This window comes from Dendropsophus ebraccatus, chromosome 3 (assembly GCF_027789765.1).
Source record: "Dendropsophus ebraccatus isolate aDenEbr1 chromosome 3, aDenEbr1.pat, whole genome shotgun sequence".
Lineage (NCBI taxonomy): Eukaryota > Metazoa > Chordata > Amphibia > Anura > Hylidae > Dendropsophus > Dendropsophus ebraccatus.
The window spans coordinates 84,746,965-84,762,283 of NC_091456.1; the positions used below are offsets into that span (position 1 = coordinate 84,746,965).

At 41.6% G+C, this 15,319-nt stretch overlaps 1 protein-coding gene across 1 annotated transcript in view; it reads left to right on the plus strand.

Moving 5' to 3' along the window:
* The window catches only part of TDRD7 (tudor domain containing 7), a 94,526-nt gene that overhangs the window by 61,440 nt on the left and 17,767 nt on the right, over positions 1–15,319 (plus strand). Inside the window, exons 11-13 of the mRNA XM_069962119.1 lie at positions 13,622–13,756; positions 14,427–14,513; positions 15,021–15,155. Of these exons, the coding sequence (XP_069818220.1) occupies positions 13,622–13,756; positions 14,427–14,513; positions 15,021–15,155 (357 nt within the window). The remainder of the gene's footprint in view (positions 1–13,621; positions 13,757–14,426; positions 14,514–15,020; positions 15,156–15,319) is intronic.

Consider the following 15,319-nt stretch of genomic DNA (forward strand, 5'->3'; position numbering starts at 1 on the left):
ACATTAATGCTTTATATTGTCTTGCATGCTACTGGTGCTTAGTAGGGTGTGTATAGACACACATACGTGCAGAAACCCCTCTTCTGTGTGTAACAGATACCACAGTCAATAAATGCTTTTCCCCACCTTCCTTTAGCAGAGGATAAACTGACATTTACAGATGAAGCCTGCAGTGGGGAAAATGCCTTATACAAAGCAATAGCATCCCTGCATCTTTCTCCATGTGTAATGACCTTTGCACAGGTCAAAGAGGTTACAGAGCATGCTTGCATGTGTGTCTCATATAAAGAATAGTATCTAGAGATGTCCTTGTTCTCTGTGCCCATGAGGTTTTCTGTAAAGCATGTCAATAAATGCTAGACTAGATGACAGCCCCCATAGCAATGTACTAAAATTTAAAATAAAATTTTTTTTTCCAAGTATCTGACTGTAATCTGTAAATACAAATGTAGGTTATGCAGGTGTCAAATGATTTTGAAGAAAATCTTTTCCAGGTCTTTTGTAGAGCCATGCTGTATCATTAACCCCTTAACGACCGCGGGCGTAAGTGTACACCCCGAAAACCCGTGCCTTAACGCAAACGGGCGTACATTTACGTACACACGTACATTTACGTACACACGCAGCGATCGGGGAAGATGGCCTGCTATAATGTATAGCAGGCCATCCCTGCTTGTCGGCACGGGGGGTGATTAACCCCTCCCGTGCTGACGATCGCCGCTATTGGCTGGTCAATTCATATCAGCCAACGGCGGCGATCTGCAGCTTTCCGGGTCATCGGTGACCCGATGGCCCGGAAAGCAATGGCGGTCGGTGCTGTCGGAGAACGGCACCGACCGCCGGACGATCACGGCGATATAAGTACCCCATGAAGGGGTTAAATACCTGCTTTGGACACCTCAGCTAGGTAGCTGAGGTGTCCAGAGCAGGTATTGACCCATACTCACCTGATCCAGCGTCCCGATCGCGTCTTCGGCTTTTTCCGGCGGTCCCCTTCGGTAATCATCGGCTCCAGCGTCGTCAAACTTCGGCTTTTCACGGAATTTGCGTTCTACTGCCCCCTAGCGGCTGATAAGTGTATATAATACACATATCAGTAGCTATAGGGTTGAAGAAAGTTTTTATTTTTTTTTCCGCACCCTATCGCCGCTGAGTGCTGATCAGCATCGCACGTAAGTGCGCCGCTGATCAGCTACTCCTCCTTCATCCTCATCGTCCTCATCATCCAGTGACGTGTGCCCCCCAGACACGTCTTTTCCGCCAGTACCGTCACAATAAGAGATGACGGTATGGCGTGAAATTCTTTAAACTCTGTGAGCGTACCTCAGGGTACACTTACAGATTTAGGGTACGTGCACACTGCGGAATGGAGAAGGATAACCCTTTGTGCATTCCGCAGCTGGCACCCACCGGCGGACTGATGCAGGCGCGCGTCTCCGCCCGTGTCATAGATTCCATTCTATGCACGGGCGGATTCCATCGTCCGTCCAAAGAATAAATACGTTGGACGGAGAGCGGAATCCGCCCGTGCATAGAATGGAGTCTATGACACAGACTAAGACGCGCGCCCGCATCAGTCCGCCGGTGTGTGCCAGCTGTGGAATGCACAAAGGGTTATCCTTCGCCATTCCGCAGTGTGCACGTACCCTTAGAGTGTATGAAGGAAGGGACACCCGAATCCACCCCAGATGATACCTCCCCCCCCATCCTCAGAGTTAGTGGGGAGATCGTTCGGGAACTGATCTTCCCACTGCTGGATAAAGGTCACCACCTGTACGGGGATAACTTTTATACCAGCACCCCCTCTCCCGGTCCCTCGCGGCCCGAGCTACTGTAGCTTGCGGCACAATCCGAAAATATCAGAAGTAGTAATAGAGCCCTAATATTTATCAGCCATGGAGCGGACCCAGCGCTTCTGGATATGTGGGACCCCGTATCGCACCAGGAAAACATTTTCCAGGTGACGTCCCCCACACTGGAAAACAGGAGACCTCAGAAGAAGTGCAGAGTGTGGCGTAACAGGGAGATCAGGAAGGACACCATTTTCCAGTGTGACACCTGTCCTGATCGCCCGGCCTCTGCATACTGGATCGCTTCAAGTCGCACCACACGTCATTGGAGTTATACATTATCTAAATTCTGTCCCTTATTCCTATTTCAGGGGTCACGTTGATCCAGGGATTATTCTGCTTGCCATTATGGAGTCGGGAAGGAATTTTTTCCTAGTGATGAGGCTACTGTCGTCTGCCTTACGAGGGTATTTTGCCTTCCTCTGGATCAACACAGGTTGAATTTGATGGACACCTGTCATTTTCAACCTTATAAACTAATAATTGGCCTAATACCCCCAAATAAATTAGAATTGTCCCTTTTCCCCAGCTAAATAGGTATGGCCGCCATTCCCATTAGAGGATGCCATGATGCAATTACAAAGCCTCTGTGCGTCCACAGTAGAAACCCCCCACAAGTGACCCCATTCTGGAAACTACACCCCATAAGGAATCTAACAAGGGGGGCAGCGGGGATATGGTCCCCTGGTGACGGCCACATTTTGGACGTGAAAATGAAAAATAAATGGTATTTTTTTTATTTTCACGGCACGTGTTCTACATATGTGCCTGTTACCAGTGGGGTCCATATGCTCACTGCACCCCTCGTTAGATTCCTTATGGGGTATAATTTCTAGAATGGGGTCACTTGTGGGGGGTTTCTACTGTCTTGGCAGAACAGGAGCTTTGTAATTGCGACATGGCCTCCATCCTCCATTCCAGCCTCTAAATGGCGCTCTGTCCCTTTGGTGGCTTGCCCTGTGCCCATATGGCACATTATGTCCACATGTGGGGTATTTTCGTACTCAGGGGAAATTACCCTAAACGCTTTGCGTTTATTTTCTTTTTTAAAAATCAAGGCTAGACCAACATTTAGTGTAATTTGATTTAAATTTTTACTCTAAATCATTGATCTTGTCTTGATTTTTTTATTTTCCAAGGGGCTAAAAAATTAAAAAAAACACAATTTATAGAGCAATTTCCCCTGAGTACGGAAATACCCCACAATGGGACATAACGCGGTATGCGGGTGCAGGGTAAGCCTCCAAAGGGACGGAGCGCCATTTGGTTCTTTTTGAGGCTGGATTTGGCTGGAATGGATTTCGAGGGGCCATGTTCCATTTAAAAGGCCCCTGTGTTTCCAAGACAGTTGAAACCCCCCACAAGTGACCCCATTATGGAAACTACACCCCTCAGGGAATGTAACAAGGGGTGTAGTGAGCATATGGACCCCACTGGTGACGGGCACAAATGTGGAACAATGTGGCGTGAAAATGAAATATTACATTTTTTACACTATAATGTTGGTCTAGCCTTGAATTTATCATTTTCACAAGGGGTTAAAAAAAAACAAACCACAAAATGTGTAGAGCAATTTCCCCCGAGTCCGTAAATACCCCACATGTGGACATAAAGCGCCATGTGGGCGCAGGGCAAGCCTCCGAAGGGAAGGAGCGCCATTTGGATTTTGGAGGTTGGATTTGGCTAGAATGGATGATGAACACCATGTCTCATTTACAGAGCCCTCGTGCTGCCAAAACACTGGAAACCCGCCACAAGTGACCACATTCTGGAAACTACACCCCTCAAGGAATCTAACAAGGGGTGCAGTGAGGATATGGATTCCTTGATGACGGGCACATTTGTACCGTGAAAGTGAAAAAATGAAATTTTTCACTTTCACGTCACATTTTTCCACATTTGTGCCCGTCACCAGTGGGGTCCATATGCTCACTGCACCCCTTGTTAGATTCCTTGAGGGGTGTAGTTTCCAGAATGAGGTCACTTGTGGGGGGTTTCCAGTGTTTTGGCAGCACGGGGGCTCTGTAAATGCGACGTGGCCCTTGAAATCCATTCCAGTGAAATCCAGCTTCCAAAAGCCAATTGGCGCTCCTTCCCTTTGGACGCTCGTGCTGCGCCCGCTTGGCACTTTATGTCCACATGTGGGGTAATTCTGTACTCGGGAGAAACTGCGCTACATGTTTTGATTTTTTTTTTTTTTCCTTTTATCCCTTTGTGAAAATGAAAAATTGAAGTCTAGAACAACGTTTTAGTGTAAAAAATACCATATTGTTGGGAAAATCTGTAAAGCACCTGTGGGGTCCAGATGCTCACCGCACCCCTTGTTACATTCCTTGAGGGGTGTAGTTTTCTGAATGGTGTCCCTTTAGTGGTGTTTTTTAGGTTTTGGCACCCCAGAGCCTCTGCCAACCTGAAGTGGTACAGTCAGAAATGACCAAATATAACGGAGTCATTGAAATGCACTAGGCGCTCCTTTATATCTGAGGCTTGTGGATGCGTCAAATAGCGCAATAGGGCGACATATAGGGTATTTCTATAAACTGCAGAAACGGGGCAATAAATATTGGGGTGCATTTCTCTGGTAATAAGTTTATAATTATGAAAAATATTGGATTACAATAAAATCTCTGCACAGAAAATTTAAATTTTTTAAATTTCTTACACACTTAGCTTTTATTTCTGTGACTCCCCTAAAGGGTTAAAACACTTTCTGGATGTGCTTTTGCAGAGTTTTGGGGGTGTAGTTTCTGAAATGGGGTGCTTTGTGGGGCTTTCTAACATACAGTCCCCTCAAATACACTTTAAACCTGAACAGGTCCCTAAAAATATCTGATACTGAAAATTTGGAAATTTGCTGCTAATGTTTTACGCTTTCTATTGTCTAAAAAAAATGAAATATAGTTTAATAAATGCCGCCAACATAAAGTAGACATGTTGCTAATGCTATTTAATATATAATTTATGTGGCATAACCATTTTCTGTATAAGCAGAAAAGTTTTAAAGTTGGAAAAATGCATTTTTTTAAAAATTTTTCACGTTATTTTGGGTTTTTTTCATAAAGATTCGTTATCGACTCCAATTTACAAGAAATGTCAATTACAATATGTCACGAGAAAACAATCTCAGAATCAGCCGAATAGGTAAAAGCATCCCGAAGTTATTAATGAATAAAGTGGCACAGGTCATATTCATAAAATTTGCTCCGGTCCTTAAGGCCATTTCAGGCTCGGTCCTTAAGGGGTTAATTGCTGTTCAAAGTAATCTCTTAAAGGGGTTTTACAATCATGCCCTTATGCGACTCCCATTGACAAACAATATTTATGGTATCCAATAATGAAAGAAACGCGGCACTCACCACTTCCATGTGAAATAACGCTTGGGATTTACTTTCAAATGTCCATAACCAAGCTTCAGTATAAAGGATCATGCACACTGAGCAATAGACCAGGAATTGAAGAGGAAAGATTTCTGTTTGAAAATTCCTCTTCTATCCTGCTCTGGCGGAATAGTAGGGGAATTTTTTTTTTTTTTTTTTTAAAGATGTTTTATTGATGGTATTTCAAGTTAAGAAGCATACAGGGTAGTATTCATTATTGATAAAGATGACAAAGAGTCGCACGCAGGCGCCATAGGACAGTATGTTTACAGCATTTAACATGTAAAAATAACCATTTTACAGAATATGGAAAATGTATGAATAAATCTTATACAAGAAAGTATTACTAAAAAGCAACAGTAAAACAACAACAAAACATTGTCACCTCAAGTATGTTGTAATTTCAGCATTTATAAAAGTACTATCAGCAGAATATGGAAAGTAAATCTATAACATAGAGAAAAGTAAAGATTAAGACAGTCAGAGTGCTCCCAGGGTCCCTTTTTGGGCGGTCATGCAATACCATGTGCTATCTTTAAACTGATTTATTATTGTTTCGCTTTCCTCCGTAGTGAAGTCATGAATCATAAACTGTTTCCATTTAGACATAAATGTTTTAGTTGTTTTTGCCTTAGTTCTTAGAATGTCTAACATTTCCCAGTGGAATATCTCTTTTAAGGTGGATGTCACTTCAGATATAGGCGGTATAGCATCTGATATCCAGTGTTTCAGTAAACACTTTAGGGATACCAACAGGGTTAAATGAATTCCTTTGGAGGTAATTAATTAATTGGACGAAAGAGTGGAATCTTTTTTTATATAATGAAAGAGATAACTAAGAGGTAGAAGAGGTATTGCATGGCCCCAGGTGGAGTTTAGAAAGAGCCGTATAGATTCCCAGAACATTTTTACATGTACACAAGACCATGCACAGTGAAACAAGTCCGCTCTAGGGAGTGCACATTTTGGACAACTTTTCAAGTAATGAGCAGGCGTATTAGATGAGGGAAAATTAAAAGCGTATATTGCTTTATGGATAAAACGAAAGTGAACTTCCCGTAATGCTACATTTGGTGTGGCAGAGTGAACAAACTGCGAACCATTTAAAATTTGTTGGGTCAAGTCTGTAGAGGCTATTATAGAGGACCATTTATGTTGAAATATTTGTAAAGTTAGATTATGTTGAGATCTTGATCTAATTTCTTTGTAAATATGGGATAGGCAGTTATGGACAGGAGGTATAGGAAATAGGTTATCAAAGTCAGTATTGCTTTCTGCTTTTGCAAGATTACATACCCTATTGGTGATAAATTCTTTTAGTTGGTTATATTGGGGTTGTTGGGAGGGGGGTAGGTTATATTTAATCCTGAGATTGTCCCATGGTAAAAAAGTATGAGAGGTAGTATCTAGTAAGTCCTCCACAGTGGAAATATGTTCACTCTGCCACATCATGTAATCTAAATTATCAGAATTAAGTGGAAATAGTGGGGAATTCCATAGAGGAAGTCTTTTTGAAAGACAAAAAGGTAAACCAAATAATTTTCTTACCGCTTTCCATGTGGCTATTGTATCTTTAAAAATTATATTTTTTTTAACATGTGGAGGGAGTTCTGGCAGTTTGGCATGCAACAGAGTTGGAAGAGGCCATGGTGTAGCTAGCGCTGATTCTAAAGAAATGTTAGAAAATTGTGATGTGTTCATAATCCAATCCTTAACATGGCGAAAAAGAGCAGCAAGGTTATATAGTCTAATGTCTGGACATTGAGCTCCACCTTTAAAAGTAGGAAGACATAGAGTAGAATAAGCAATACGTGGCCTCTTAGATTGCCATATAAATTTAGTGAAGTAGGATTGGAGTAGGGAGACATCAGAGTGTTTAAGTAAAAGCGGTATTGTTTGCATCGGGTACAATAATTTTCCAAAACACATCATTTTAATTAAATGAGTATGACCTAAAATTGATAGTGGTAAAGATTCCCATCTCTGTAAGTCTTGTTTTATTTTTTTAAATATGGGAGGATAATTTAAAGGGGTATTCCAGGTTATTTTGATATTAATTCTACTGATTTCTCTTGTAATATAATTAATATATCTCATTGGTTTCTATAATAAATTTTGTCTCTTTCTCTCTATTTTTATGTAAGTCACGTGTTTCTGTGACGTCACCGAACCGGAAGTGTGGGGACTTCCCCGACTCGGCCGGCCTCTTGGTGTTTATGTAGTTAGAAAGCTAGCAGAGCTTTACAAACGGCCTCCCTGCGCACGGGAGGTCACATGACACCCTGTTCCCGGGCGGCCTGTCAGTGTGAAGGAGGTCGCATCCACCTCCTGTATAATCACTAAAACCCTCCACCCCCTGCCAGTATAATCATCCCGATGTCTCCCCCGGCCCCCTCCATCCTGTGTATACAGTCCTTTTCAAAGATCTCTCACCCCATCCCCCGGTCTCGGCACCTCTTGCGCTCAGCTGACAGGCTCTCTCTCTCTCTCTCGCTGTGTGTGAAGCAGGAGAGATTTCTTTCCTGCTCCGTACACAGTGCCTGTCAATTGCCCCGATAAAACTCAGCTGCCAGGAACTGTGTACGGAGCAGGAAAGAAATCTCTCCTGCTTCACACACAGCGAGAGAGAGAGAGAGAGAGACTGTCAGCTGAGTGCAAGAGGTGCCGAGACCGGGGGATGGGGTGAGAGATCTTTGAAAAGGACTGTATACACAGGATGGAGGGGGCCGGGGGAGACATCGGGATGATTATACTGGCAGGGGGTGGAGGGTTTTAGTGATTATACAGGAGGTGGATGCGACCTCCTTCACACTGACAGGCCGCCCGGGAACAGGGTGTCATGTGACCTCCCGTGTGCAGGGAGGCCGTTTGTAAAGCTCTGCTAGCTTTCTAACTACATAAACACCAAGAGGCCGGCCGAGTCGGGGAAGTCCCCACACTTCCGGTTCGGTGACGTCACAGAAACACGTGACTTACATAAAAATAGAGAGAAAGAGACAAAATTTATTATAGAAACCAATGAGATATATTAATTATATTACAAGAGAAATCAGTAGAATTAATATCAAAATAACCTGGAATACCCCTTTAAGGAGTATAGAGAGGAGGGAGTACGACCAATTTGGATACCAAGGTATGTAAGACTGGATTTGGCAATGGATACCCCTGCTGGACCTGTGGATGCTTTCGCATGAGGAGTAAGGTAAAGAAGTTGGCTCTTATTGACATTAATCCTGTAGCCAGAGAAGGAGCCAAAAAATGTTAGAATGTCCAAAACAGCTGGAACGTGTAAGTCTGGATTTTCCAAGTAAATTAGTGTATCATCGGCAAAACATGTTATTTTTATAATTTGGGAACCGACTTGAATACCTGAGAAAACATCCGAAGAAATAAAGTATCTTGCAAGGGGTTCCATTGCTAAATTAAATAATAATGGAGACAGGGGACATCCTTGTCTAGTTCCTTTTTGCAAAGGAAAGCTATCAGATAGAAAGCCTGGCGTGTGAATTCTAGCTTTTGGAGATGAGTATATAGTAGAAATAAAATCCCTAAATTGACCTATAATCCCGAACTTGGATAGAGTCATATCCAGCCACTCCCAACTGATATTGTCAAATGCCTTTTCGGCGTCAATAGCTAATAGGCCTGGAGAGTGACTGGAATGACTTTTATTTTGAACAGCCGCTTGAGCTGCCAAAACGGTTCTTATATTGGTAACATCTGAGCGTCCCTTTATAAAACCAACCTGGTGACTTCCGATCAGTAAGGGTAGAATATCTGCCAGTCTGTTAGTCATAATTTTTGCTAATATTTTAAGATCTTGATTAATCAATGATATTGGCCGGTAGGAACACAGGGATGTGGGATCTTTACCCTGCTTGTGTAAGACTTTTATGTACGCTGTGTTCCCTGAGGGTAGCATTTGGTGATCACTTAAAATAACCTGGAAAGTGGAGAGAAGGGTAGAAGAGATGTCAGGTGACATACATTTGTAAAATTCTGCACTGTAGCCGTCAGGACCTGAGGCTTTATAGTTTTTCAATGAGGATATTGTTTTGGTGATCTCCTCCAGTGTAACTGGTGCATTCAAAGTAAGAAGAGAAGAATTGTCAATAGAAGGTAGAGGTAAAGAATCTAGAAATGTTTTGCTGGCATCAAGATCAAGTACGTCTTTTGAATAGAGTGTCCTATAATATTGTTGTAAGATACTTGAAATATTTTTAGGATCTTTTTGTATAGTGCCCACCTTATCTTTCAGTGCAGTAATGTAGGAAGCAGGTTTACGTCCTTTAGCGAGATTTGTTAACATTTTTCCTGACTTATTCCCATAACGGAATAGACGAGCCATATATTGGTCTTTGTAAATGACATTAAGCTTTTCCTCAGCCATTTCAAAAGCTTTCCTGGATGCTATCCATTTGGATTTATTTTCATCTGAAGGAGAAGCTAAAAATATTGTATATGCTGTACGTAATTTTTGGGTTAGATTAAGGTATGTTTTTCGTGCTTCACGTTTTCGGGCAGCTACAAAAGATATTATATGGCCTCTGATGCAGTTTCCCAGAAAAGTAAGGGTGATTGTGTATGTTGTGCATTATTAGAGAAGAAATCCAACCACCAAGATTTTAAGAGTTTGGTGAATGATTCGTCAGTGGCAAGTTGGGAAGGGAATCTCCAAATGATGTCAGTGCCCTTTTGGAAAATATCTCTTAATTGTAGACTAACAGGGGAATGATCGGAAATCACCAGGTCATGTATGTCAGAATCTTCCACTTTGCTAAGCGCTTCTGTTGATACTAAACAATAATCTATTCGAGACCAGGCATTTTGGGAATGAGAATAGAAAGAGTATTCCCTACTATCAGGGTGTAGGTGACGCCATGCATCCGATAAAGAAGTAGAAGTCAGGAAGGTAGATAATATGATTTCTTGAGGTGAACTATCCAAATTGGGGACCCTAGTTCTTTTTCTATCCTCAGCAGTGTGAAGGACCGTATTTGGATCTCCACAAACTATTTTAGTGGTTGTGTCATCTTGTAAAATAAGAGTTTCTAGTTTCCTGAAAAAAACTGGCTTTTGGTTGTTGGGCCCATAAACATTATAAATACTACACTTGCCTGCCGGAGTATCAATAAGAAGATGGCATAGCCTCCCTTCATTATCATTATATTGTGATATTACTGAACAGGCAAGATTTTTGTGTGTAAGAATAATAACCCCACATTTTTTGTGAACTGCTGGTGATCCATAAACCGCTCCTACCCAAAACCGTTTGTCTGAAGAAATCTGGTTCAGTTAAGTGTGTTTCTTGCAATAATACAATATCAGCTCTAAGTTTTTTAAGATGTTTCAATACAGAAGTTCGTTTAGAAGGGGAACGTAACCCCTTAACATTCCAAGTTACAAACCTCATAAAATATTATAAGAGAGAAGAGATGTATCGCTAGGACCCTGGGAGCACATTGCATAGGAAGAAATATGTAGATTAGAAATGATAAGATAGTACCTAGATAATATAGGAAAACAAGAGGTGAAACCTGAAAAGAACAGTAACAAAACTGCATGAAATAAGCGAAGCAAGATATGTAAGGACTTCACTTTTTTCGTGTTTTTCAATGACTGGAGCATTCGCAGACTCCGCATTGATGAGAGGGTAAATATAAACCAAAAATTATTCACAACAACCTCTACTCACAACATGTTGAGAGCTAAAACAAAGTATTTATCCCTCATCCTCCTAGCAAAAAGGAGGAAAAGAATTATCACGGGAGGGGGTGGGGGAGAGTAAGGAGTAAGACAGATATGTAAGTGACAGGTAACAGTAGGAACCAGTGGAGGACACTGATTGAAGATGGGGGGAGGTGGGAAAGGGAAAAGATTATGAAAAGAAGAACATATGGCAGACTAGAGTACAGTCTTATAGTACTTAAAGAGTCACTGTCGTATTTTTTTTTTTTTTGCAGAAATCAATAGTCCAGGCGATTTTAAGAAACTTTGTAATTGGGTTTATTAGCCAAATCTGCCATTATCTGCATGTATAAAGCCTTTTCCCAGGTCCCCCCCTCCTTCCTCTTTTTCATCCACTCTGAAAAATCTGAAAATTGTGACTTGTTGCAGGAGACGTACCCTGTCTGCTCTAGGGAGAGGGGAGGGGGGAGGAGGAAGGAGGGAGTTAGCCGGCAGCAGAAAGCAGATAACAGAGGATTACAGGCACGGAACTGGGTGACAGCTGTAATCCAAGCTCAGACAGGTCACTGGTGATGGTCAGAACAGATAACGGGTGAGGGATTTGTAGATTAACTCTTTGTTGTCCTGTTTTGGTCTTTTCTTTAGCTCTCTCCATAGGAGAACAATGAAGACAGGGGGGAGAGCTTCAAACTGCTTTTTCATGATAAAAAAGCATTTTTCGGATAATAAACCCAATTACAAAGTTTCTTAAAATCGCCTGGACTATTGATTTCTGCAAAAAAAAAATTCACGACAGTGACACTTTAAACTCTAAGAAATTGTGTTATAGATATTAGAGTAAAAGTAGAGTAAAAGTAAAATTTAATAATGTTTGGGAAAGAGGTTTCCCCATAAAGGAGTAACGTTACCAGAAATAAAAAAAGGAAATGTCTAAATATAGGCTATATAGGTATTCACGGTGGGAGAGCATAGCATATATTATAATCCATAGGCTATAGGCATCCTACGACTGTTCCATTTTTTCTATGGTCTCAGTGGGGCTGTCAAGACGACGTCTTTTGTTTTTATCTTGTGGAAGTGGTGTAAGGCCTTTGACATCTTTAAGGGAGGTCATAGCTTCGTCAGGAGAGTGATATATGCAGGTTGAGCCATCAGATTTAAAGATTTTAAGTATGGCTGGGAAAAGGAGTGCAAAACGTATTTGGTTTTTCACCAGGGCAGAACAAATATGTGCAAAGACTTTATGTTTTTGAACCACTGCTGCGGAGTAGTCGTTAAACATAAGGATTTTGTGTCCTCGTATTGCTGTGTCAATGGTAGACTTTTTAAAGCTTTGTAATATATTGTTTTTATCATTATAGTTCAGGTATTTAACAATCACTTGTCTGGGTTTTGGTTCTTTGTAATTAGCATCTTGTTTTGTAGACGGAGGACCAATTCGGTGAGCTTTTTCCACAGTAACAGGACCTTGTATACCCAGTGCTTGTGGAATTTCTAGTGAACAAATAGCATGTAATTGTGTAGCTGGAATAGATTCAGGCAGACCTATTATACGTAAATTGTTGCGTCTTGAGCGATTCTCAAGGTCATCAGTTTTGGTTTGTAATGAAGATGTAATACGTATATTTTGCTGGAGTTTTGATTTTGTGAGGTGCAGTTCTTCCTCCAGAAGGTTAACTCTTTCTTCAAGTTCAGAAATTTGTGTGGTATGTTTGACAATGTCTCCTTGTATGACTGACAGGGAAGAAGCTATAGTAGCATCCAAGGAGGCTTTAATATCTGGAGCTAAAATCCTGGCAACTTCAATGGCTAGGGTTTTAAAAGAAATATTGAGGCCAGGTATTAATGAATCCCCTCCTGAGGCTTCAGGGGTTAACATGTGTGAGGAGTGTGCCTCCTCTGTGACAGGCTCTGCAGCTGAGCCGCGCGTCAGCGCCATCTTTGATTTAACTCCCGTGACTGGAATGTGAGGGAGGATGAAAGGATGGGATTTATGATGTTTCCCCGCTGTTTTTATGGACTTCCCTGCCTTCCTGGTTGTGACAGGAGACAGAGACGAGATTCAGCGATGCCGCTGTGTGCAGGTATCAGTGCGGGGAGAGGATTTATGAGCAGAGGGTGCCGGAGCTCACTTAAGGTGCCGCCATCTCAGGACGCGCCGGAACCGGAAGTCAGTAGGGGAATTTTAAGCAGAATTCAAGCCCCATTGACTTCTACAGGATTCCTCTAGCAAATTCCGCCCAAAGAAGTGACCTGTTGCTACTTTGGTCAAAAAGCAGATCTGAGGCAGAAAATTCTGCTCGGAAATTCTACAGTGTGGACAACAGAGCGGAAATCCCATTAAACACAATGGGACGTTGCTCTGTACATATTTTACGGGAGGAATTTCAAGCAGAATTTAACAGTGGATTCCTCTTCAATTCCTCACCTTTTGCTCAGTGTGCATGAGCCCATACTGCAGAATAGATGGCAGTGTTAGATTGTTTAACAGCTTCTCCCTCATCTTTTAAGAGCCATAGCTCTTTAAATTGTATACGTACAGAGCTGTTTAAGGGTTTATTTTTTGTGCAACGACCTGTAGTTTTGAACAGTATCACTTTAATGTAGATGGGACTTTTTGATAATTTCATGTTTTTTATTCTACTATATGATGTGACAAAAACCGGCAATTTGGGTGTTTTTTTCTTTTTTCCCCCTCTTTTTCAGGTGAATACTGCATACACAAATGTGACTGTGACCAATGTTTGTTCTGATGGTACATTATTCTGTCAGGTCCCGTCAAAAGGACTGACTAAACTGAAGGAGACACTACAAAAAGTTGAAACAGAGTTTGATTCAAAGGTATGCTTAGCTATTTTGGACTATTAAAGGAGTTTCCTTGGACTTTCCCATTGATGTCCAAATAGCTGTTTGCCAGAGCTGTGCCACCAGCATGAACACAGTGAACAGAGCTGGAAGTGGACAGCGCAGTACATTATGTGGAGGCGATTGCCAGTTGTTGCAGCTCAGCTCTTATTGAAATTTTTCTGAGCTGCAGAAATCCAGCATGGTCACTATGCAATGCATGGGGCTTTCTGCTTGGCTCCATTCACTGTTTGTATGGGCACCTCATCTTTGGCAAACGATTGGCATCAGTACCAGGTGTCAAACCCCTGCCCATCAGATATTGGTGAAAAAGACTGTGTCGAAATCTTAATGAAAAGTTTAAAATGTACAATGTAATGTTTTACCTTGTGTATATACCAACAAAATGTTGAATTATAAGCACAGGAGCATTAGGTTCTGTTCACATTGGCTTTGTGGGATTCATCATACATTGGATGCAGTCTATCGATGATGGACCCCATTGACTTACAGTGAGGTTCTGTCCTTTTAATGGGAAGAATAGCCCTCCATGTAGTGCAATTCTTTCTGTATAATCTGGCAAAGATAGACATGTTGATGTTTATTCCTATGTTTAGCGCTCTGCTTATTAATAAGTTAGTAAATCCTTCCCCCCCTCTTTTTATAGACTGTTACTTCTGATATATTTTTATCACTTCCCTTCTGTGGAAAAATATGCCTGTTCTACAGCAAGGGGACATGGGCACGTGTGGAGGTAAGGTCTTTACAGATGAATATTTTTTTTAAGTTTGCCTGTTTTTAGTATTATGCAGTATGTCATAATTATAAGCATGTAGGGTGGAGGGAATAAATATTGTGAAAATGTCTGTGAGTGTAATGTAAACTAAAGGCCCTATTACACCAGATCTGACGACAGATTATCTGCCAAAGATTTGAAGCCAAACCCAGGAGTGGATTTGAAAAGATGAGAAATCCAGTCTTTCCTTTATGGTCTGTTCCTGGGTTTGGCTTCAAATCTTAGGCAGATAATCTGTTGTCAGATCTGTTGGTGTAATAGGGCCTTAAGAATAGAGTGATAATCTGTTAGGTGAGTGCTGGGGTTAGGAACACACAGGGTGTAAGGTGCATAAATCTACTTATGATTTTACAGCTTGCAGGATCATTTACAGTTATTGCCTGAATTATTTTGTTAAGGTGCAGGAAAGTATTGGTTCAATGTTGAATTACTAATTGCTTTTTCAATTTTAATCTATACATGCAGATAACAAGTGTCCATAGTAGTCGAGCTCTAGATGTTCAGTTTCTAGATTCTGGAACAATTTCTTCCGTGAAGGTGTCGGAACTGAGAGAAATTCCGTCTCCGTTTCTACGAGATCTAATAACTATACCACCTCAGGTAACGGCTAGGAAAAAAAAGCTAGACGTGCTAAAGACACTTGGCTGCTCTGTTTCCTGCTCTCTATCTGCTCCCGCTGTGTAGCGCTTGTCACCTGGCTCCACCCTTCTCTTCAGAGGCTTGCTGCTGATGCTGGTGACTGCTTTCCTCTGGGAGCTGAGGGG